This window comes from Phalacrocorax aristotelis, chromosome 2 (assembly GCF_949628215.1).
Source record: "Phalacrocorax aristotelis chromosome 2, bGulAri2.1, whole genome shotgun sequence".
Lineage (NCBI taxonomy): Eukaryota > Metazoa > Chordata > Aves > Suliformes > Phalacrocoracidae > Phalacrocorax > Phalacrocorax aristotelis.
The window spans coordinates 168,296,335-168,320,861 of NC_134277.1; the positions used below are offsets into that span (position 1 = coordinate 168,296,335).

The 24,527-nt window shown below is 48.3% G+C and overlaps 2 protein-coding genes across 48 annotated transcripts in view; both read left to right on the plus strand.

Moving 5' to 3' along the window:
- The window catches only part of PUF60 (poly(U) binding splicing factor 60), a 30,287-nt gene extending 28,943 nt beyond the window's left edge, over nt 1–1,344 (plus strand). For all 4 annotated transcript variants that reach the window (XM_075086090.1, XM_075086092.1, XM_075086091.1 and 1 more), the window contains one exon: nt 910–1,344. In XM_075086090.1, coding sequence (XP_074942191.1) covers nt 910–1,209 — 300 coding nt within the window. In that variant the 3' untranslated portion in view covers nt 1,210–1,344. The remainder of the gene's footprint in view (nt 1–909) is intronic.
- A 9,832-nt stretch (nt 1,345–11,176) lies between these two features.
- SCRIB (scribble planar cell polarity protein) overlaps nt 11,177–24,527 on the plus strand; it is a 122,562-nt gene continuing 109,211 nt past the window's right edge. For 43 of the 44 annotated variants that reach the window (XM_075086038.1, XM_075086036.1, XM_075086051.1 and 40 more), the window contains exon 1: nt 11,337–11,615. In XM_075086038.1, the coding sequence (XP_074942139.1) occupies nt 11,454–11,615 (162 nt within the window). In that variant the 5' untranslated portion in view covers nt 11,337–11,453. Of the gene's footprint in view, nt 11,616–24,527 lie in introns of all 44 variants that reach the window. The other variant, XM_075086060.1, reaches the window with a different exon arrangement.

Below are 24,527 nucleotides of genomic sequence, written 5' to 3' on the forward strand. Positions count from 1 at the left end.
AATCCAATTCATTTGGCATATTTGATTGAAAAAAGTTTAGCAGTGTTGAAAGAGAGTCTTAAACTACACCATTCTCAAAGCTGCTTAACATTTCTCAATCTATAAGTACCCTTCTGTTTTTGCTGTTCTTTAGGTAGGCCTTTAAAGGCAGTTATGCAGCAAGTGAATAAGAACTGGATGAAGTGTTTTAAAATTATAGTGAGCCTGAAATGCTGTATCTGCTAGCCTGTGATGTTGGGCATGGGCAGAGCTGGGAGGAATAGATGTGGCAGAGCTGGGTGTAATGCACAAAACCAGAGACTGCCCAGAGAGGTTGTGGGGTCTCTATCCTTGGAGACATTCAGAAGTTATCTGGACACAGTCCTGGGCAGCTCTAGGTGGCCCTGGTTGAGTAGAGGAGCTTGGACCAGGTGACCTCCAGAGGTCCCTTTCAACCTCAACCATTGTATGGTACCGAGAGATGCTCAGGGACAAAAGGCATGGTGGGGAAATGCACGTGAGATGTATGTTGCAGGCATTCTGACGGATTCATATGTCATTATCCCCTGCAGTGGAAGTACCTGATCAGTCATTGGTTGTCAGAGGTATAAAAGACCCAGTTAATCCTTCAACTTTATTTAGAGATGAGGAAAAGGTTTTTAAAAAATACACAGTGGTGGCATTGAAGATAAGAAAGCAAAAAATAGCTGGATAGGAGTAGCACAAGAAAAATTATAGAGGTCTCCAGGTCACTTGTGCTTCGAAGATATGTCTAAGAAAAGCCCAAGAGATGGCGCACAGATTTCCTGACTGAGGCCAGCCTCAACACTGACAGGGCTCAGGCATGCTGCATAGTCTGATGTGGCTTTGCAAATTTTATCTCAGTCTCTTAGGTGTATTAATTCATTTGTCTTGGCCTTCTCTCTGCAGTCCACTGTGATGGTGCTTCGCAACATGGTGGATCCAAAGGACATTGATGATGACCTAGAGGGAGAAGTGACAGAAGAATGCGGCAAATTTGGTGCTGTGAACAGGGTCATCATCTACCAGGAGAAGCAAGGAGAAGAGGAGGATGCCGAGATCATTGTCAAGATCTTTGTGGAGTTCTCCATGGCGTCAGAGACTCACAAAGCCATTCAGGCTCTGAATGGGCGCTGGTTTGCAGGAAGAAAGGTGGTAGCAGAGGTGTATGATCAGGAGAGATTTGATAACAGTGACCTGTCAGCATGAACTCTACTTGAAAGACTTCGCCCCTGCCCCCTCTGCCTGTCTGGTTTTTTTTTAGCCATGTATAAAGAACGCTCCAGGGTGGGCACAGATCTCTGTCATGTACTTGTAGTTTGGATAAAAGCGCAAAGAAAGCTAGTGTGCATCTGTGTGTGTGTTAAAGGGGCTGACATCTCGTCAGCTGAGTGTGGCATGGGTCTGGCCTCATCCGCCTAGAAGAGTGGGGCCAGAGCCTGAAGAGGTGTTGTTGCTTGTGCTCCTGCCTTACACTGTGGTCACTTCAGAATCACTCAGGTCAAGATCCCACTGCACCTTTTAGGGGCTGGAATAGCAGTGTTCCTCAGAGATGGGCCATAAATGGTTGGAATGGAGGAGGGAGTCTCTTCATAAAGTGTTTCAGCGGCACCCTTGAGTGCTGCTGTATTAACAACAAGGAGGGTGCCTCGGGTGGTGCTGGGAGGGAGCTTTCCTGCTGAGGACCTGCATGTTGAGCTTGGACTCAGGAGCCCAAACATCTGTCAGAGCCCAGAACTGAACCAACAGGGCCTTTCTGGAGTGTTCACATCATATTCTGATACTGTAGTTTGGACCTCTCAGTTTTATTGATGGGTCAGAGTTACCCTTACTGATCCTTCCTTAATGTGCCAAAATACAAATAGCAAGTCAGGCTGCAGGCATCACAGCTGGGTTGAAAGTAAGAGTAGTGTTGCTTTGCAGCACCTGAAGTGCATTTATGAAATAAACATCCAGCTCTTTACTACGGACAGTGATATGGAACACATGCCTTGCCTGAAAGGAAAGTTTGGAGTTTTTTTTCTGCTGAGGACTCGAAGCTTTAGTAATATTTACAGAGCCTAAATGCACCTATTTTGGTAATCTTTCTGTCTAGCTAATGATTAGAAACAGAATTAGCTCATGTTAATGTTTTTAAATATTTTAAGTATGTAAGGGGCTAATATATTGCTTGTTATGCATAACTGGTACACAGGACAGATCTGAAGAAAATAGTCATTTTAGTTTAGAAACTCGAAGAATGATCACAAAGGAACTTCAGTAGGGAATTCTGAGTTGAGCCTGCAGCTGTGGGTTGCTTTTAAGCTTGGAGATGCTTTTAAAATTAAATTTTTGTATTTTGTTTCAAAGAACTCTTCTTCTATTGTAGCTTAGAAATTTGTATTTGCAGTTTGACTTTATTTGATTCATCTCTGTTTACTTCTTGTTGTCCTAATATTGCCTGTTAGCTTAAATAATCTTTCTTCTTCCCTGTTTTTATACCCATTCCAAGTAAATAGCGAGCCTGTTGTTTTCAACTTGTGTTTTGATAGCTGAAATCTCTTGAAATTAGCTTGCTCCTTCCCTGGTCATTGCCCTAGCACTGCTTCTTTGCATTTGTTAGCGTGAATTTCCTTTTCTTGTAAGTAGTTGATTAGACCTGCTGAATGTATTGTATAGTGGCTTGTGTCCTTTCTTATCTGTGCTGGAAATGCATCATCTCATGCCACCTGTGATCCCATTGACCGACCTCTCAGCCATAGCATACTGGTAGCTCACAGTTGCCCCAGTTCTGCAGTGCAGCATAGCTTCTTTGCTGCTTTTGTTTGTGATGCAGGAGAAAATTCACTATTTTTAGTTGTTCCAGACTTCTATTACTCCTACTAAAGAAAACCAAAACACCTCTCCCATGATTTAGTTTGTCTGTCTGGCTTCCATTTGCTGCTATTTGCCCCTGTTCTTGAGGAATTATTGGAGTGAATTCCAACTCCAATTCCATTGAGAGACAAAAAAAAAATTCCGTAAATTTTCCTATTGAGGAAAAAGTTCTTCAACTTCCTGTTGGCTGGATTTAGGGGTATAAAGACTGCACTAGAAGTTTCCTTGCGGTGGTGATGATTTAAAAAACTGAAGTGGTTAAAAGTTAAGGAATGGGCCGATGGGAAGCTCATGAAGTTCAATGAGGCCAAGTGCAAAGTCCCACCCTGGGTCAGGGCAATCCCTGCTATCAGTACAGACTGGGGGAGGAATGGAGTGAGAGCAGCCCTGAGGAGAAGGACTTGGAGGGTACTGGTGGGTGAGAAGCTAGATATGAGCTGGCATGTGCACTCGCAGCCCAGAAAGCCAAGTGTATCCTGGGCTGCATGAAAAGAAGCATGTCCAGTGGGCTGAAGGAGGGGATTCTGCCCCTCTGCTCCGCTCTCATGAGATTCCCCCTGCCAGAGCACTGCATCCAGCTCTGGGGTTCCCAGTACAAGAAGGACATGGACCAGTTAGAGCAGATCCAGAGTAGGGACACCTCTGTGGTGAAGAAGGGCTAAGAGAGTTGGGGTTGTTCAGCCTGGAGAGGAGAAGGCCTTATTGTGGCCTTTCAGTATTTAAAGGGGGCTTATAAGAAAGACAGAGAGGGTCTTTTTAGCAAGGCCTATAGTGACAGGACATGGGGCAACCATTTTAAACTGAAAGAGGGTACATTTACATTGGACATAAGGAAGAGATTTTTTACGCTGAGGGTGGTGACCCAGGCGGTGGGTCGCTGAGTGCAACCCAGGTTGCCCAGAGAGGTCGTAGGTGCCCCGTCCCTGGAAACATTTACAGTCAGGCTGGACACGGCTCTGAGCAACCTGATCTAGTGGAAGATGTCCTTGCCCATGGCAGGAGGGTTGGACTAGACGATCTTTAAAGGTCCTTTCCAAACCAAACCATTCTGTGATTCTGAACCTACAATCAGGTGTTGTACAGCATTGTAATTAAAATGCCAAGAGTGTGACCTAAATACAAATTCATTAGGAATAGCTGACAAAATATAATCCTAAATAGGGGAAAAAAAAAGAAAGAGGAAGGATCATAGAATCATAGAATAGTTTGGGTTGGAAGGGACCTTTAAAAGGTCATCTAGTCCAACCCCCAAATATCTTAATAGATCTTAACAGAAATCTGATTTAGGCCAGACGTAGATGTTGAAATGATTTAGGATTTTGAAGCAGATATAGAAATACGCATTTGACAGGTTAGCGTGGCAGGTCAGTAGCATGTTAGGCTTGGCATAAGTGGATATAGTCTGTTTTGTGTTTAAGTTGAAAATGGTTTATTGAGCAGTGGGAGATTCTCAGTAGGAAAGCTGTAACCCAGAAAAGGATGAGAAGGTTATGAGGATAATCAGTGGGTGTGCTATGTGATGTTGGATGTTGTAGTGTTCCTCTCTTGGGCAAGTTCGGGGGGGTCACCATCCATATAGTTAGCCTTCTAGGTGACTGTACAAGCCTGAAGCTGTCGGTGACTCAAAGGGTGATATGTGTGACAAGAGGAGCACAAAGTTGCACCATGAGAAACTGGCAGGCTGCTGCCATAGGCTGGTGAGCCAGTCTGTTGGTCCCCAGGAACACTGGTTGTGTTGGACCCTTCCTTGAATTTACTGATGGCCTCTCACCGTTCCCTCCCTGTTCCCACATACGCGATGCTTCAGAGATGTCTGTGCAGTCACCAACTCCCATTTAATCGTGTATTCTTCCTAGTATTGTATTTCATGCCACGCTTTCTCAGCAAACTGGAAAAAGTTGTAGATGTCTTCAGGTGCAGCATAGATCTGGTACGAGTACAGACAAAAGAATGGGTTCCTCTAAGTTAGCCTGTTAACCAGGTTTCAGTCTTGATATTCCTCCTCTTAAATGGTTGTAGTCTGAAGAGTTTTCTGAAAGGGTGGCAAAGTAAGAAGGTGTCTTCAAGTTACTTCGCTTTCAGGCTTTTTCAGACTTTTCCTATTGACAGAAAACACCACTCTGCAGAGTAACAGTTTTTGGCTAGTTTTATCTGTGTAGGGCTTTCTTAATTGATCCTTTGACAGCATTGGTCGTCTTGGTGAGTTATTAGAAAAATGTGGGCAATTCAGAACGGGCTTTTTGCAGAAGCAGCCTTAACATCTGGAAACCTTGCCACATGACTCCACACAAATGGACCTTCCTAGATTTGCAACCCTAGATTAATATAGAAAACTCTGCTGATCTCATTAAGATTCAGGCACAGATCTGCAGTAACTGCCTGAAGGTCAGAAGAAGGCTAAACCTGACAAAATTTGTCTTCCTGTAGTTCCTGGAGTCTATGTTTAGGTATGCCGATACTGAATGATAATCATACTGGTAGCTGTGGTGTGTTACATAGGCCCATGTAGATCTTGAAGCAGAGTGCGTGTAACTTACCTAGTACCATTGACCGAACAGAAGCAGAACTGAGCAGCTGGGATGCTTTGGTGCCTTATTTATGGCAGCAAGCTGTTTGGGTGCAGCTGCACAAACTATTGAATAGCTCTGTCTGGTGGCAACTGTCAGAGGAGAGGCTCTAGGTTTCAATGAAAACATCCCAGAAATGTTTGGGGTAAGGATGAAACCTTTTTGCTTGAGTGCTGGAGCTTACAGACTGGGCCTGACGAGTAAAGAGCTCAGCTTTTCTAATCCCTAAAGGAAACAGCATTGGTGAAAAATGGAGGCCAACAGGCTGCTCTAGATGGGCCTTCATGTCTTGACTCTGCATCACTGGCTCCTTATTGGCAGAGGTGTCAGAAACTTTAACTCTTGTAAGGCTGCGGGCCTTCCCTGTAGGCCCAAAGGAACTGTTTTAAAGAGGACACAACCTAAGTGGAGGTGAGAAAAATACTGCACCACAGAAGCCTGGGAACGGCTGTGCAGGATTGGTTCTTGAGTTTTTTAATTGGATTATTTCAGTGTAACAGGGAAAAAGAGAGCTTGTGAGCTCCTGTATGTACGCTCTCTGCCGAAAGACCTACTTCTACAGGACTGCTTCCCTGAAAAACAAGGCTTGAGGTCTCACCCCAATGGATGTGGGTGCCTTCAGTAAGCTCAGTCAGGTATTTCATGATTCTGGCAGCCTTTCATCTGAATTCATCGTGAACTGGTCCCAGCCATTCCTGTATCTGTTGCTTGCTCCTGTTTCTTCCCACCCTGCCTACCCAGCTTTGAAACACTTTTTCCTGAGTCTCTTGCCTTAGATTTGAATGCTTGGGCAAAAGGGGTAACTAATCCCCAGCTTAAATCCTGCATATATGAACCTAATTATGGAGCTGCATACCACTGACGTTTTCTTTGGCCCAGGGCCTCAAGTTTCAGGGCCTTAACCCATGCAGTGCTGTTCTTTGTCTAGTTCCTGCTGTTGACTTGTGTTCAAATTTGAAGTCTAATACTGCTGTACTTGTGCATAGCAGATGAGCAGGAAGAGCCGAGATAATTTGGAAAGTAGCAGTCTGAAGCAAAGCAGGTACACAAGAAGGCTTTTTTTAGTATCTCACTGGTACTTGGACAGATTATCCGTCCACATCAACATCATTCCAGGCAAATGGTTCAGCTTTCACATTGAATAAGGTAAAATCCTGATTTGTCAGCATTTTCCTGTATGTGCTGTCTCTTGCGTAGACCTTCATTTTTATAGCTATTGGGGTCTCACAGAGACAGCCAGAATGACTGTATACTGCTAACACAGGCATGAGTGTCCCATCCTTCTAAAAGAGCATGCCTAACAAGAAAAGAGGACTCAATAGTATTGTAGAAGGCTAATTAGTATTCATGCTCCTAAGACAATAGTCCTTTAGCTAAACACAGGGGTAGCTGAAATTACCTGAACTTACAGCCATGGATTTTTTTTTTTCTTAAAATGAGCTAATTACCAGACTTCACTGGCAAGTCTGTGGAGAGTTACTACCAAAGCAGTCTGTCAGTCTTTCCTGACAATCTGTGCCTGGATCCGTCACACACAGATCCTGAAGCAGAGCTTCAGGTTTATCCCTTCTGTTCCCATTGACATTAGACCTCTCAGTGATGATACTTCTTTCCTGCAAAGACCTGGTGTAGCTGCTGCTGGCAGATCTCTCTCACACATGCATCTTGCACTGGGGGTACCCATAGTTCCTCTTAGATCTAGCCTGTAATTCCTGGAGGCTGGTGCAGAAGAGGTTGAGCCTTGAAGCTGTGGGTGTTCCTATTCTCTTTGACCCAGCTTCTTTCACCTTGGCAGTCTTTTCCCCACAGTGTTCCTAAGACTACCTTGGCAGTTGGTTAATTTCCCATAAATGGGATCGTATCACCTGAGGTTTTCATCTGTTCTTTCAATGCCCAGTCCTTGCTTTCTGCAGAATAAACCAAGTGGACTTGCACTAAGTGACAGCTTTGCTGTCAAAGGACCCATCCTGCCCAAGGCAGTGGCCTGTGCAGGTTCCTAGGCAAAAGTGTTCCAAACATGGAACATGTTCAACTATTCATTCCAAACATGGAACATGTTCAACTATTCATTCCAAACATGGAACATGTTCAACTATTCATTCCAAACATGGAACATGTTCAACTATTCATTCCAAACATGGAATGAATAGACTTCAGATGCCAAAAATTACAGGTGAGGGGTTTCCTAAATTAGAGGCTGTGTTAATCCATGCATCACTAGCTAAACCCTCACTTTCTGGGGCATCATGCAGTACTGGACTTGGTGAATTTCTCATCCCTTCTGGGATGCAGGTTCCACTGGAGCAGTCAAGGGTAGCAGTTCTCAGAGCTCCTTGCACACCTCAGCTTCTCCCACTTTGTTTGATCCTCCTCCAGTTGGCTAGGAAGCTGAAGTACTTGGGACTTCTTAGAAAAGCTTTTTCCTCTGAGCCTGTTCCAGTGAACTTCCCGCTGGAGCTGTTCTAGGTGCCTCCATGGGTGATAGATTTAGCAACATTCTGTGGGGGTTCTGAAGCTGAAGGAGGAGAGTACCAGCAAAAACAGCTGACACAGAGCAGCATTCTGCAACAGAAAGAGCTGTTTGGCTGTTTTTCAGGATGTGCTCTAGGTCCAAGCTTCCCGATGCACCTGTCACTTAATGAAACTGCATGATAAATAGGGTGCAGCTTTCCAGTGAGAACAGAAAACCAAGTGGCTTGAATTTTCAAGTGCTCCAGGGCAAAGGAATGGTGTTCTTGTACACAGTGTCTGCTCTGCAGCAAGCCAAGCGTTCAAGTATAATGAAGTATGGTCACAGAAAACTGGTTGTCTCAGAAACTTAGTCCTGCAAATTAAGACGGCACCAACAGAGATGGGGACGAGGCTGTGATGGGACTTTTCCAGTAATCTTTGATAAACTTTATCCTCAGTTTGGTTGGCAAGTCAGCATGTCTGTTAACACTGATTCAGCATCAGATCCTTCCTATGGTGGGATCATAAGACCCTGACAGCAGTTCAGCATGTGGGAGGCAGAGCTGGTGTAGTACTGCACCGTAACAGCTGGATAGAGCAAGAGAAGCTTAGACAGAAAATACAATTTCCTTCTATACCAATTAGGGAAGATGGGCTTCCAGAGAAAAGCACGTCAAATCCCTGATTTGTTAAGAATCAATGAGGTTCAGTGGCACCTCCATCCCTCAGTGGTTTGGAAGACGAGCAATGTTAGGTACCTCCGGAGCTTCCGTAACTGTGGGCTGACAAATGCTACCCTGTTGGACTAGCTGCTGTGACATGGCTTCCATTGCTCAAAGGCATTACAGAATTTTTGTTCTAGCTTGATGATTTTAACTCTTTAGTAAAACCATTTTCTTCCCACTTACAGAGCCCTTGAAAATAGTATCAAAATGAAGTTACCACTGGGAAGATGTGCAGAGTTCATGATCTTATATGCTGAGATTTACAGATAGATATTTCCGGACTTGCTGAACTTGGGAACCTAACATTAGCAAACAGTTTCATACCTGCTCTTAACATCTTAATTGAGCTTAGATGGGTCTTTTTTTGGTTTTAACCTTATTCGTGTACTTTCATAGAATATAATTTCTTGCTATTATTATTAGTGTTTCAGTAGGCTAGATGATTCAAATTTATAAAATCTTCCTTAAGAGTTTTCAGTTGGAAGCTAGTCTCAACAGGGACACAATTTGTAACATTTTTTCTTGGACTTGTAAGTGACCAGAACCTAGGCATTTCAGATGGTTACAAGTACCTGTGTGATCAGTCGCTTACCTGTCTGCTGTCACTGGCTATATCCAAACAGTCCTTGTAGTTTCATCTCCCTCATAGGCACTCTTTTGGGTTGCTTTCTAGTCTGGATTAATTGCTTCTGTTTCTCCTATGTCATGTCTCACCTGTGAGCTTGTGGATAATGGAAATTCTTGTTCTTTGTCTCTGGCATCACCTTGCACTTGTGCTGAAATTTAGGCAGACCCATTAATGAAACCATCTTCAAAATATCACAGTTTTTGCTTTGTTGTGCTGCCCCTCCATTTTCTAGGAGACATAGCCAGGACATTCCTACATTTTGGTACAAGTGCTAAGAGCTGGCCCTAAAACTTAAATCTCATCTTTTTATTTCTTGATGGCTGATTTGTCGTCTATCTTACAGTTCCTATTGTCACCCCTGTTTTTTTCCTAGCTACCCTTGTGATTTCTGATTGGGTACTACACCAACTGATGCGTTACACTAGTTAGTACTTTTGCCCAGGAAAAAAAAAGTGTTAAGCCATAGGTTAATGTGGCATGATTCTATAGAATACACTGCAACTGAGGCAAATGAAAGGTTAAAAAATTCCTTCCTTCAGAATGTCACAGCCATTGCCCATTACTAAGCGAGGCTGAAAGGCCCTGCAGTTGCTTGGACAACCCTCACCTCCTGCTTTTCACAAGTGCCAGTGCCTCACTCTTTGATTTGTTGCAGAAATATTTCTGACTCCTTGCAGTATGAGGAAAGCAGAATATACAGAAGGAGCCTGTGTACTGCCTTGGGTTGGCTGGTGTCCGAGGCTGCTCCTGGGGTGCTGGGCTCTGCCCAGTGTCGCACAAGTGCATGTGCGAGATGTCATATTTAAACAGTGAGGTAAGAACGATTTATCTCTAGAAGTTTTACTGGGAGATAAATGTCCACTCTAAGAACTGGTGTGGAGGTGGAGACCTGTGTGTAAGGCAAAAGTAGCTGGGGCAAAGAGTCTTGTTTGGAGAGGAGTGTAGTGACTGGGTGACACAGCTGGGCTCGAGGTGGGGAAATTAAGGGTGATAAAATTAAATGAGCAGAAATAACTGGACAAAGAAAGATAAAGAGTTACATAGAGACCAGGAAACTGTGAAAGCAATACAGGATGAGAACAAGGAGGGACTGGATCATCCTGTGGACAACCTAGAGGTGACAACTAACGTTGGACTTGACGCTTTTGTCACAAACCAACATCTTAAGCAATGTGTCCCAGAACTGAATGCACATGTAGATTTTAAACCTACTCTGTCATGATTGTGCCTTGCTGTTGTGTGGGAGATGGAGATGGTAATTGCTGATCTTTATTTCTCCTTTCACAGAACTTGTTTTACAAGCCTCTCCTGTGCCCCCCTTGACTCATGCCCGTCTGTGTGTAGGCATTGCTCCGGTCACAGAGAACCTATTTCATACTTCTGATTGCCTTCATATACTATCTTCAGTTGAAGTAGTCTTTTAAAAGAGAAATGTTGATGCCTCACAGGAGTTTGCACACTGGCACAGGCGTTTTTCAAAGTTATTTTCCTAATAATGTCTCACATTACGAACTTGATATCAAGCACCTGCCAATTAAGCGTTTGTGAGTGTATATAAATTATTTATGAAACTGTCACAGCTCTCACGGTAGAAACACAGTCGGGTTATTTTACCCTCTGGATGTCACTTCTCCCGGGTGAAGATCAAGAGCTTTGGGGGCGGAGGTTGCCTGCACCGATCCCCGCAGTCGGTGGGCTGGCTGTCAGCGTGAGGCGCGGCACGGCGCAGGTAAGTCACCGCCACCAGCGGCCTGATTACCGCTTTAATGCCCCGGGCACCCGGGGTGCCGGCGCCGCGCCCGCTCCCCAGCCCGGGCCGGGTCTGCGCCGGCCGCTCGGGCCTGGCGGGCCGGTCCCGCGGCGGCGGGCGGGTCCCGGCGCACGGGCCCGGGGGCGGGCGCGGGGCAGGGCGGGAGCGGACTCCGTTTCCCAGGGACGCTCGCGGGGGGCGGTGCGGCCCCAGGTGCCGACCGGGCCCCTGCGGGAGCGGCGGGGCCCAAGCGCAGCGGCCAGGCCCGAGGGGCGGCGCGGAGCCGGGGCGCAGCCGTAAGCGGGGCGGCCGCTGGGCCCGGCGCGGCCCTGCCCCTGCCCCGCCGGAGCGCCCGCCCCCCCGCACATCCGGGCCCTCCCTCGGGCAGGCCCCTTCCCGGCGCGGCGGCTCCCGCCCGGGCCCGCCTCTGCCCGCCCGGAGCCGATCGCGGCCGAGCCCCGGCGCGGCCCGGCGCGATGCTGCGGTGCATGCCGCCGCTCTGGCGCTGCAACCGGCACGTGGAGGCGCTGGACCGGCGGCACTGCTCCCTGCAGGCCGTGCCCGAGGAGATCTACCGCTACAGCCGGTCGCTGGAGGAGCTGCTGCTGGACGCCAACCAGCTCCGGGAGCTGCCCAAGGTGAGGCCGCGGCCCGCCGCGGGCCTCCCGCGCCCCGGCGCTGGCCCCCCGCGCCCCGGCGCTGGCCCGGCTGGAACGCGCGGCCGCCGGTGGAGGCCTCGGTCCGCTGCGGCCTGGGGAGCGCGGCCGCCGCTCGGCCCCGCGGTCCCGGCCCGGCCTGGCGGGGCCGGAGGCCGGCGGAGCCCGGCTGGGCCTCGCGGGAGGCCGCCCCTTCCCGCCGTTTTGCCGGGCCGCCCCCTCCCCTCGGCCGCCTCTCGGCGGCCCGGGAGCGGGGCAGGTGGGCGCTGCCCTGGCCTACCCAGCCCCGCACCCGGGAGCGGCCTTCTCCCTGCTGCGGGGCCGGAGGCCGTACCCCCCCACCCCCGCCGTACCCTCGGTGGGGAGCGCGGCGTCGGTCTGTCCGAGCCCCGGCCGACTTCCCCGTGCTTCTCGCCCGGTCCGGGGCCGGGCGGCGGCGCAGAGGGCCGGCGGGGCCGGGTGCTTTCGCTGCGGGAGCGGGAGTCCCGGGTGGGTGTTGTGCTCCCCACGGGAACGGGCGGTCGCAGAGGCTGGGCCGGCTCGTTGTGGCCTGGCATGGGAAGGGGAGCCCCTCGCTCCGAGAGCACCTACCACAGGGCTGGTTGGTGGGCGCTGCGAGGGTGAGCTCGTCTGCCCGATAAAGGGGTCTCCGAAGCAGAAAGGCTTTACTTAAATCAAATGTCCTCTGAGCCGTGCTTACTGCTGAGCAAAGCACAACGTGAATTTAAAATCCCTGGTTTAATCCATAAACCACAAAAGCTGTCAGATAAGTTTATTAAAGGCGATAGAGGTGCTTTACACTTATTAGCTGGGACTTCAGCCTGCACTTGCAACTTCTTCCACAGTTCTGTTTAGCTGCAGAGCTCTCTGCCCAGGTAACACTGGTGATAAATCCTTAGTGTGCTACCACGCGCCATGCCGACATGATTTCTCTATAGAAGCAGAGGACTGGAGATATGCTCAGCAGACAGCTGCCAGCTCGACCCAGTCACCTCTGACTCCAAAGGGTTTGCTTTCACAAGGCAGGAGTCCTGGGTACGGGCTGAGCTCTTGCGTTTGGGCCCTGAAGTACTGTTCAGCAGGAACTGAAACAACAGCGTTCCTATTCTGCTGGGTAATCTGGAGCATAGGACACTGCAAACAAGAACTGGAATTTGAACCTGCCTCTCAGGAAGGAGAAGGCCCGAAGACATTACTGGGCTCGAAGATATTCTGGCGGAAGTTTTGCCACATATCCCCTGTGGAAATTGTACCATTTAAAAAAGTTAGTTAAGTATTGTACTAGAGAGAAAATATTTTACTGTAGCTTGTTTGGATAGACGCTCGTCAGTGACTATAGACCAAGTCATGTTCAACAAAAAACTTTAAAACAAAAATAACAACCTAGTTCTCATTTTTTTTAATAACAGTTTTCTGTTGAATTAGTGACACGTTATGAAATTTGCCATGAAATCGGGGGAAAAAAACCTCCCATGCAGACAAAAAACTTTTTTTTTGTTTTAGGCCAGAATAATTTGGTTCAATTTTGTTGAACTGTACAATTTAGGCATCCCTACCTAAACAAATTCTCTTGTATAGAAACGCCAGATTCTTGCTCTCCTGATGTCTCTAATATTTTTGTGTTCTGTCTGTCTTTCCTGCTTGTCTTCCTTTGAATTACTGTGAGCCAGGCTGCTTGTGGAATGCAGTTGTGAGGGCGCGTTGTTCAGGTATGGTGACACTAGTATGATACTTTATCAGCGCTCTTCCATCATGTGGCTTGGGATCTTGTTATACTTTAGGCGGGGATATTTCTCAGACGACTGGAAAATGTGTGTTACGGGCAGGTTAGGACTTACGAATGAGCGTAAGTCTTTTCTGCAGAGGAGGCTAATTGCGACATATCTGCAGCGAACTTGCCGATCCTTGTGCTGCTCAACTCCTTTGTATCCTGCCTAATAGTCACAGCCCTACCTTGTGTTTACATTGAACCCATTTGGACTGAGGTATTACTGGGGTTTGGCTAGCTTTTGAAGAGCATCTTTTGGATTATACATGCAAATTTTATACTGACGCTTTTAGTCTCTGGTCAGATAGGTATAATCCTGCCTGTGAAAGCAGGTACTGTCCTAAGCACTGTGTCTCCTTCCTGTTGTCACCCAAAGAGCTTGTATTTGACCACTGTTTTTTTTCAACCCCAGCTGTTATGTCTTTTCAGCTTGGGAGCATCAGAGCTCCTGCCATGACCTATCCTGGGATCATGGGTTCCTCTCTGGTGTGTGAGTTTCCCCAAATTTTTAGACTCTTCTGGCAAAGAATTATTAGAAAATAAATAGTGATCAGACAGATAAGAATCCGGTCCTCTAGTCTCAGAAGAGATGTAGTGAAGTCAGAAGAGGTACAGGGAGCAGAAAAGGGTGTGATCAGACCCAATATGCAGCAACTTTTGCAGAAGGAAAATAAACATTTACAAGATCTCTTCAATCTGTCTGAAAAAGATAGCACCATCCCTCCATCAGATGACAGAGGTCTGGAGTATCACAAATGGCCTGGAGGGAATGAACAAGGAGCAACTGACTACTGTTTCTTCTTGCATGAGGACTGGGGGGCATGAAGTGAAACCAAAAAGGGCTCAGTTCATAATAAATGAAATAATTTGTTATGCAAAATGTAGTTAAGCTGAAGGGTGGAACTGCTTGCCATATGATGTAATGGATGTTCAAAGTTTACGTGAGCTCAGGAAATAAGTGGACCAGTTCACAGAAGAGAAAACGACCAAAAATGAGTATATACAAAGACACCATCTTACTGTGCTGCATATCCCAGGAGAGATTTAGAGGAAGTACTGTTCTGGACTTGCTGTACTTGCACTCTTGCATATCAAGTACTGTCTGCAGCTGTTATGGGCTTTCTCCAGTTGTGATGGGTATCAGCCCATCCCAAGCAAAATCTAAATGCCCTCTCCCTCACAAGCAAGGTGAGCGTTGAATAATGTGCAGCTGGGGACCAGGAGGGGAAACAAGCAGAGCACCCCTGAGTGCTAACTGCTCTTGAAAAAAGCCAGGGAGCTGGTGGATGCTGCCTAGAGATGCCGTGCCCTGGAGACACACCAGGAAGACTGAGCAGAGGTGGGCCCTGCAGTCTTTCCCCTTTCCAGCCCCCCACCAACTTCCTTCTAGCTGGTGCCAGGGTAGTGCAGAGGTAGTTGATAAGGAGGTCTGCAGTTTGGTGGAACAAGGATGCAAGGTTAGATGCACCTGAGGTTTGAGCCAATATGTGTCCTAATGGTTTGTGCTAATAGAACCTACCTGAGCAGTGAAGAGGTGCGCTTTTTAGTCCCAGGCATAAAAAATCACATGCAGGAAGGGCATTATTTAAAGGTGTTGCTGTTGGGGACCATGTAGGTAGAGATACCTAACGTATGAGTAAGAAACTGCATTTTATACAATGTGAGTATGGGACGAAAATTGAAAGTAAATTGCCCTCCTGCCAGGGAAAGAGAGGACAGCAATACTCGATTTGGGCACATATTTTCCCTGAGGGAGGGCAATGGGAGAGGTCTCTGGTTGGGGTAGGGAGGATGCTTTCTAGTCGAGGAGCACTTCATGGAAATATGCCGTCTGCATGAGAGAGGCTGGGAGGAGGATTTGTGCATACCACGAAGGAGGACGGGGGAGGGGGGGGGAAGGGAAGTGTGCTTGTTTCACAGAATAGGATGGCGTGTACCTGTTCCTTGGGAAGAAGAGGTTAAAGGACTGCTGAGATGTGTGTGTAGGGGCTGGAGAGGAGAGCAGCAAATGGGGATCAGTTTGAAAAACGTGAATGAGAGGGTGTATGCAGTCCTCGGTGGGAAGTTTGTTCCTAAGGGCTCAAGCAGGATTTCTGAGGAAGGCTTCCATGTGAAGCAAAAGAATGGAGGGGTGGCTGGCTTTTGGAAAGGTAATCTTGTTTTATAGTTAGCAAACAACTTCCTTTGAAAATGTTTTAATTTATCTGACTCCTCTTCTGTGGGTTTTATTACCTAGCACCCACTACCAGGCTACCTCTGTTTGACATGCTTTTATTTGTCTTCATTCTGCCTGTTCCAGAGTCCAGAAACACTGGCAATCTCTTGCTCTTAATGCGGCACCATTTTCTTCTGTACCAGAACTTCCCATGTCCCCTTCCTGCTGCTGCTTTGCTCTTGATCTGATTAGATGATCTGCCTGCCTCCTGGCATTTCTGAATGACACCACTGCACTTTCCTGAACACTCTCTTCCAAGCTGTAGAAGTGAATGCTTGTTTCTCTCTGTCCTGCAGTGCTGAATGCTCTTCTGTCTGCTCTTGCTTCTTTTTTATTTGTCCCATGTGGAATCTTGCCTGTTTTGAGTCTAGCTTCTTCATTATGGTGGCTATACTCTGGTTGTTGAAGGGATAGATTAAATGTGTTAGGAGCATCTGCTGCCTTGTTGCAGGGATTTGCTGCCAGGGTGATACAGCATGATTTAATGGAAAATGATAAATTCCCTTTGATAAGTTCCCTGTGCCCTTCATGAGGGTATCTGAATTCCAGAGGAGGAAATTCCCTGCTCTGTGCTGACTTCTGCTCTGCCTGGCTTGCATAAAGTGATTTCTGCAGGACTGTGAGCCTGTAGCTCACTACAGCAGCAGGATAAATAGCAGGTCCTTCAGCTAGGGTGTAAGTTTCAAGGATACAGGCTGCTAAAACATTACATTAAAGGTACAGAAACCACCTGACTCATTTAGTCCGCTCTCCATGGGCACTTAAGAGGTGCAGGTCTCACCAGAAAGGAACGAACGCAGTCTGGAATTCGGAGGAGGAATTTGGAGGTGGCTGATGGAGCCACTCACAGCCCAGAAGCGGAGCATGATCAGCAGCGATCCAGAGGCTCTTGGTGTGCTTTCAGAGGAGTGCTCATGTTTGGAGTATGGGAAGGCAAAAGCAAGAGGTTGGGAGAAACCTGGGTGGAGCATACCTTGTAGGACGTTGTGTAGGAGGAAGAGAGGGAGGAGCTGAGTAGGGACTGAGAATTATGAACGAGTCAATGCAGAGGAGGGAGGAGACCTCTCTTCTGTGTCAGCAAGAGTATGCAGAGGGTCAAGCTGCTGGAGACCTTCTGCTGCAAAGATACTTGGGCAGCAAGTGTCATGAGGTTGGGGGGGCAGGTTGAGGGATCATGCAGGGAGGGGAAACTTTGATACCAAGTTTTTGAGCAGTGGTGGTGCTGAAGAGGCAAGCCCTGGGGATGTCTAATGGAGGGGTTGCAGGTTCCCTGCTATGCTTTTTCCTTACTAAAGCTCCCATGACAAATTGGGCCCAGTGCAGAAAACTTTTTTTTCGTACTGCCTGGTGAGCTGTTGTTCAGCTTGCACTGAAAATTATGAGAGATGGACACCTGGCTAGAGCAACAGCGAGAGGAGCCCTTTTGAGTCCAGTGCAGATTCCTTCCTGTTCTGGCTTGTTGCTATTTGCATCTTGGCAAGGCCGTTTCTAGGCTGGTAGAAACAGTCCGGGTGTCAGCGGTTCCTCCTGTTTGGCTGCCGTTGGCCTGGGGCAAGAGCATCGGTGTCCTTCGTCCAGAGCCTGGGATCCTGCTGCATTGAGCAGGGTGAAACCTGAGAGCGGTGTTTGTCACTTTCCCAAGACAAGGTGGGGCCTTGCAAAGCTAATTAAGAGCAGCTTTTAATTTCCTGGCATCTGGGGCCTGCAAGGAGGATCTTGGGTTTTATTTACTTCCATAGAGGAGTAAAGCTGCTCCTTTTAATCTGTCCATGCTAATAGCCCTTCCTTGAGAAAGTCAGGAGTCATCAGTGACTGGACTCCTCAGTGGTTCACCATGCTGTAAGGAGACCGAGTGAGCTTTGGTGCCCTTTAAGGCTTGAGTGTGCTGTGGGCACCTTCTCTCCTTCTGCATGTGAAGTCTTTGCATTGCAGGCTTTGTCAAAACTGCAAGCTGCATTTGTTTAACAAAACCAGACAAGAAACTGGTTTCACTTGATTGTTATGAGACCTGTGTGCAGAGTTGGCATACCTCTCTATTCCTTCCAGGAGTTTAGGAGCCGTATGAGTTAATGTGTACAATGGACGTGGTTTTCTTTCTCCAAAAGCCAGGTATCCTGGATGTGCTGCTGCCCAGAAGCTGAAATAAGTGCAGGCCATTTCACCTTCATCCTTTCCTCTTTGTGCAGTAACTGTCTGTCTTATAAATCTTGGGTGGTTACTAGGGGGATTTAGGATTTGTGCCAGAGTCGTAATAGCTGAGTATAGGCTCAGCTGTAGAAAAAAAGAGCTAGTAAAACTCTTGGACATACAAACAAGGGAACAGGAAAGAGGAGCACAGAAGTGATTTTATGCTTGAAGGTCTACAAATAAGAATTGACTACTAATATTCACTTCTCTGTGAGCTCCAGGGTGTGTAGTCAGTTTCATTGTTGAGACAGCATGTGGGCATGCTGCCCTATGTGGATCTCAAGGAGCTCAGGTCTTGGAGGAAGTTCAAATGAGTGTAACAGGTCAAAAGGCATACTGGCCGGCAGAGAGATTCAGTGAAGCAAAGAATTCATGAAGATTTAAGTAACTATAGCCTAAATGGTCCTGCCTCTCACCAGATACTTTGCACTGGTTTTGTATAGTGTAGGGAGATCATCAATGAAAGCACCTACTCAGTCTTTTCCCTGGGTTCAGCTGACCCAGTTATTGTAAACCTCTAGATACATCTCTGTTGTGTCATTAATAACATCTTCCATGTCATGGGTGCACCAGCTGCTAGGTTGGCTGTTTGGAACGAGTTTGCACCATTGGGATTTCCCCGTTCTTCGGTGACGCCTTCCCTTCCTCGTGTTCCAGTCCGCTGTCTCTAACGTGTAAACATAATATCACAGTGGCCCTACAGAGCATTTGCTCATTACCTGATCTAATTGCACCTGTAAGATCTCTCTTTATTCCTTTTGGCTATTGTCTGAATATCTGCCAAGAGTGACTTTGGTGATGTTTCATTGATGGGTAGAGGTAAAGGCAGGACTAGATTAACCTCTTTAGGTCTCCTCTGACCTGTTATATGTGTTCCCCTGAATGTTCCTAGATTTTATAACCTGGTTTCACCGTCTCCCTGTGATAGAAATTTGGATGAGGCAGGGAACAGTGGTGAAAGAGTGTGGTGGGTGGTAAGACATGCTGCATACTGAGGCAGAGGGATGTGACGGCCCACAGAGCTCTTGGATTGCAAGGTTCTCTGTGGTTTCTGACTCCTCCTTTTTCCATCTCTAGTTCAGGGTATTTAATGGTGTATGTCTGACCTGTTCCCCTGAGAGCTACTTTGGCACCTTCCTATTCTTTGTACTCTTCCTATTCAGAAGAGTTGTTTGTGCCTTTTGTGTCTGAGAATCTCCTGCTGTCTCCTTCCACACAGAGACACTTAACTTTTCTTTAAGATTTTTCCAGTCCCCCAGATGTGCTTCCATGAACCCCAAGTGTACAGTCTGCTGTAGACTGAATACGCTGTTCTGTACCAGTTAATAAACTTGATCTTGTCTGCCTTGTCTTGGTTTCGCAGTTTCAGGGTTAGAGCTTATTTGTTGGGGTTTTTTTTGTTTGTTTTATGGTGCCTCTCGGTGCTGGAAGATGCATCTGTCTTACAAAGTGATAGATTTCTGCCTCAAGAAAACGCAGTGCTGTTTGGAACAACTGGGACAGGTTATTGTATAACTTATCTGTAATGCCACAAGTATTAGCAACAGGGAAGTAAATTACTTTTTTTTGTAATTGCTAATTGACCCTTCTTTGGTCAGAAGATGGTTGAGAAGAAAGCTAGATTGGTAGATTGGGTCCCTTTGTTATACTGGAGAAGGCCATTCCTGAGGTGCTGGTATGCCAGGGAGGGGGATGGGTGGGAAGTGATAAATGATAGAACAGGTAAGAAAGGGGGAGAGGTCTTTGGATAGTACTTGGGGTATATTGGGTTTTGCTTCTTCACCCGTAGCCAGAACGCTGTCCCATGAAATAACCTCAGTAGGTCTCTCCAGATTAATGCTTTTGCACTATTTCAATGGAAGATGCCACTGGATGCTCCATGCCTGCAGCAGGGAGTGCTGATGTGCTGGTGACATTCCTCCTTCGGGCTCCTCCCAGCCCACTGTGCAGGACTGAGGTGGAGGTTGCTTGTGCTCTGGTTTCAGCATGGGGGCCCTCTGTTTATGCAGTTGTGCACTGCTGCTCTTGTGTTTAAGATGCAGTCTGAGACCATGAGTTGCTCCCGTCAGTAACCCACCCACCACGGCCCTTCGCAAGAGCGGGTGTTAATGGTGATGTCCTGATCTAATTCTGGCATGGGGATTTCCTTTCTGTGGCCCTGAATTGGTGTGTCATTTCGTTTGGACCAGAGATTCCACTCTGTTCCTGCGTGCTGTCTGCAGGGGAACAGTTGCTGTGTCCAGCCCCAGAGGGGACTGCATTCCTCAGTCCCCACTTAAATGCCTGGGAAGAAGCAGCCGGTGAGCCTTTGGCTTGGAGACGACTTGCTTTGTCTTAGCTGGAATGTATTCCTGACGCTTAAGTACTTTTATGTATTTGAAATGCATTCCTCAGGGCCTGATCTGTGGGGTTAAATAGTCGGAAATCCGGCCAGTCTGCATTAGGGAGGGCTGTGTCCCAGCAGCCAGGGAGCAGCCTGCCTCTGTGTGTGTGTAGGGTCGGTCTCCTCCGCGGCTCTGAGCTCGGGTGTGCGCAGCCGCTTGTGTTCAGTGTGCTCAGCGCTCCGGCCCTGCCCTGCCCTGCCGGGAGGTGCCCTGCCTTGCCAGGCCTGTCCCAGCGTCAACTTTGTCATGGGTCTGCCTGGGCTGGGCAGGTGAGGAGTGTCCCTCCTCCTGTGCTGTGTGGGAGCTGCCAGGGAGGAGAGCCCCTCTCTGCCATCCCTGCCATGGTGGTCTGGCTGCAAATCCAAGCTTGGCTGAAGGCTGCTGCTGGACCTTATACTAACAAACAGAGAAGGCCTGGTGGAGGATGTGAGGGCTGGGGGTAGCCTTGGCTGCAGTGACCGTGAGATGGTGGAGTTCAGGATCCTGTGTGGTAGAAGCAGGGCGACAAGTAGGATTACAACCCTGGACTTGAGAGCCAACTTTGGCCTCTTCAAAGACCTGCTTGGAGGAGTCCCATGGGTTAGGGCTTTAGAAGGTCAGGAGGTCCAAGAGAGCTGGTCAGTATTCAAGGAGCACTTCCTCCAAGCTCAAGATCGGTGCATCCCTGAGAGGAAGAGGTCAAGCAGAGGAGCCAGGAGACCTGTATGGATGAGCAAAGAGCTTCTAGAGAAACTCACATGGAAGAAGGAGAGATCTTACATTATGTGGAAAAAGGGACTGGCCACTTGGGAGGAATATAGGAATGTTGTCAGGGTATGCAGAGATGTAATGAGGAAGGCTGAGGCCCACTTGGAACTAAATCTGGTGAGGGATGTCATGGATGACAAGAAAAGCTTCTTCAAATACATCAGTAGTAAAAGAAGGACTGGGGATACAGTGGGCCCGCTGCTGAACGAGGTGGGTACCCTGGTGGCGCAGGATGGTGAGAAGGCAGAGTTACTGAATGCCTTCTTGGCCTTGGTCTTTACTGCTAAGGCTGGCCCTCAGGCGTCCCATCCCCCAGAGGTGAGAGAGAAAATCTGGAGAAAGGAGGACTTCCCATTGGTTGAGGAGGATTGGGTTAGAGATCATTTAGGCAAGCTGGATCCTCACAAATCCATGGGCCCCCATGGGATGCACCCATGAGTGTTGAGGGAGCTGGTGGATGCTGTTGCTAAGCCACTCTCCATCATCTTTGGAAGGTCATGGAGGACAGGAGAGGTGCCTGAGGGCTGGACGGTTACCAATGTCCCTCCAGTCTTCAAAAAGAGCAAGAAGGAGGACCTGGGGAACTACAGGCCAGTCAGCCTCACCTCCATCCCCAGAAAGGTGATGGACCAGTTCATTCTGGATGTCATCTCCAGGCATGTGCAGGAAAAGAAGGTTACCAGAAGCAGTCAACATAGATTCACTACGGGGAGATCATGCTTGACCAACCTGCCTTCTGTGACGGTGTGACTGGCTGGGGAAATGAAGAAAGAGCAGTGGATGTTGTCTATCTTGACTTCAGCAAGGTTTTTGACACTGTCTCCCATAACATCCTCATAGGTAAGCTTAGGAAGCGTGGGTTAGATGAGCGGACAGCAAGGTGGATTGAGAACTGGCTGAACGGCAGAGTTCAGAGGGTCATGATCAACGGGGCAGTCTGGTTAGAGGCCTGTAACTAGTGGTGTTCCCCAGGGGTCTGTACTGAGTCAGGTCTTGTCCAATATAGTCATCAATGACCTGGACCAGGGGACAGTGTGTAACCTCAGCAAGTTTGCTGATGATACCGAGCTGGGAGGAGTGGCTGATACACCAGAAGGCTGTGCTGCCACCCAGCGAGACCTGGACAGGCTGGAGAGCTGGGCCCAGGGGAACGTCAAGAAATTCAACAAAAGCAAGTGCAAGGTCCTGCATGTGGGGAGGAACAAGCCCATGGACCAGAACAGGCTGGGGGCTGACCTGCTGGAAAGCGGCTCTGTTGAGAAGGACCCGGCAGTGCTGGTGGGCAGCAAGGTGACCCTGAGCCAGCCACTGTGCCCTTGGGGCCAAGAAGGCCAACAGTGTCCTGGGATGCATGAAAAGGAGTGTGGCCAGCAGGGTGAGGGAGGTCACCCTCCCCCTCTGCTCTGCCCCAGTGAGGCCACATCTGGGGTGCTGTGTCCAGTTTTGGGCCCCCCAGTTCAAGAAGGGCAGGGAACTGCTCGAGCAAGTCCAGTGGAGAACTATGAAGATGATCATAGGACTGGAGCATCTGAGGAAAGGCTGAGAGACCTGGGTCTGTTCAGCCTGGAGAAGAGAAGGCTGAGGGGGGAACTCATCAATGCTTATAAATATCTAAAGGATGGGTGTCAAGTAGATGGGGCCAGACTCTTTTAATTGGTGCCTAACGACGTGCCAAGGGGCAATGGACACAAGTTGGGACACGGGAAGGTCCACCTCAGTATGAGGAAGATCTTCTTTGCTGTTCGGGTGCCAGAGCAGTGGCACAGGCTGCCCGGAGAGGCTGTGGGGTCCCTTCCCTGGAGACATTCACACCCAGCGTGGATGCGGTCCTGTGCCCCCTGCTCTGGGTGTGCCTGCTCCAGCAGGGGGGTTGGACGAGATGATCTGCATAGGTCCCTTCCAACCCCTACCATTCTGTGATTCTGTACTGTGCCTGGTGTTTGGCTGCTGCAGAGTATCATTTCCCTTTGGAACTCTGTTGATTTGCCACCTTTCAGGTGTTTGTGATTACGTGCTTGTGGTCAGAAAAGGCTGAAACCATTTCAGTGCCTGGGGCGAATGCTGTGAGGAGTGGAGACAGAAACACTACTTGAGTTGGAGTCAGTTAATTGAGAACGTCCCTTGTTTGGGATCGCGAGTGGTCTGTATCTACTGCCTGTGGTCTTGTCCACTGCCTGCTTAGGTGGGTCAGACTGAATCGCCAGGTAACTGGCGCGAGGGTCTCTGAGGAATGCCCAGGTGTGAGGGTCTACCTGGCTAGTGGTAGTAGTGCCCTCACCATGGCACCAGGGCTGCCCCACGGGGGCTGAAGTGCAGCCTCTCTGCTCTAGCTCCAAACTGATGTTCTCAGCAGTGGCGATCACTTTTTTTGACCTCTGCTACCATTAACTCTGTTATCTTCACTAGATTTCAGGTGGAGTGATTCTTCTTCTTGAAGCTAGCTATCCCAGGAATATACATTGCTTGCATCATTTCTCTCAATGTAGGGAAAGGTGTGTCTTGAGTTCACTGCTCTGGCGATGCAGCCTAGTGCTGACTGGAGGTGCTTGGCTCTGCTGGAAGTGGACTGGCTCCTGCTCTGCTAAGGGAACTGTACCCGCCTCTGGGACTGGCATCCTGCCTGGGCTGCCCAGGTGTGGGATAGAAGTCTTTCTGGTTTTGTGGCCTCGCCTGTAAGGTGTTGGCTTTGAGCACAGTGACTTGGAAAAACTGAGTTTAACCTTAGAGCTGATCAACTGCCCAGTGGTTTGCTTTGAAGTTTTTGTTTCCAGCTCCGCTTGAATCTCTCTCATAGAGCTGACTTTTCCCAAAGGCGATCCCACTGGCACAGTCACCAAAGGTCAGGTCTTTTTTTCATCACAGATGTAAAAGGAAGGACGCCAGTTCTGTTCATACTTCTCCTACCTGTAGGTCTCCAAGACTGAAAAGGCAGACACATGCTCCTATGCCCTGATGCCTTGGCTGCGGAGTGCACAGCAGAGTCTCTCCTTCCTCTGTGGGCAATTCTTAAGATGTCATGCCTATGTTTAACCAGGAAAATGTGAAGGAAACACAAAGCTCAAATACATGATCTGTTTTTGCTATGAGCATTTTGAGGAGCTACCAAGCTGCTGCATTTCACTGCTGACGGATACCTCCTGCCCACGGTGGCAGAGTCCATGCATTTTTTCTGGTTGGGGACAAATGCAGAGCTCTGCTGCATGCTGCTGTTAGTCCAGCCTGCGGTGGCATGGGAAGCCGTGCCCTCTTGCTCATGAATCACCAGGAGAATTGTAATTATTTTCCTGCTACACAGTCTGATCGTGCCTTTAATTAAATATGTGCTGACCTGCTGAAGGCAGTGGGACTGTACCAGCAGGGTTTGACAGTTGGACTTGAAATTCTTTTAAGAGTAGTGAGGTGTAAGGATGATCTGTCCTTATCACTGGCATTTCCAGGATTGGAAAGGTTTGCAAAACCTTGGATCCCCTTAGCCTGTGTTGGAGGAGCAGTAATGCAGCAGGCACTGTTGATGTGCCAGTCGCTGCAGCAAAATCACCTGGGCCAACACCTCTGGCTCTGGGCCTTTGTCTCGGAGGCAGCCTGGGTTGCCT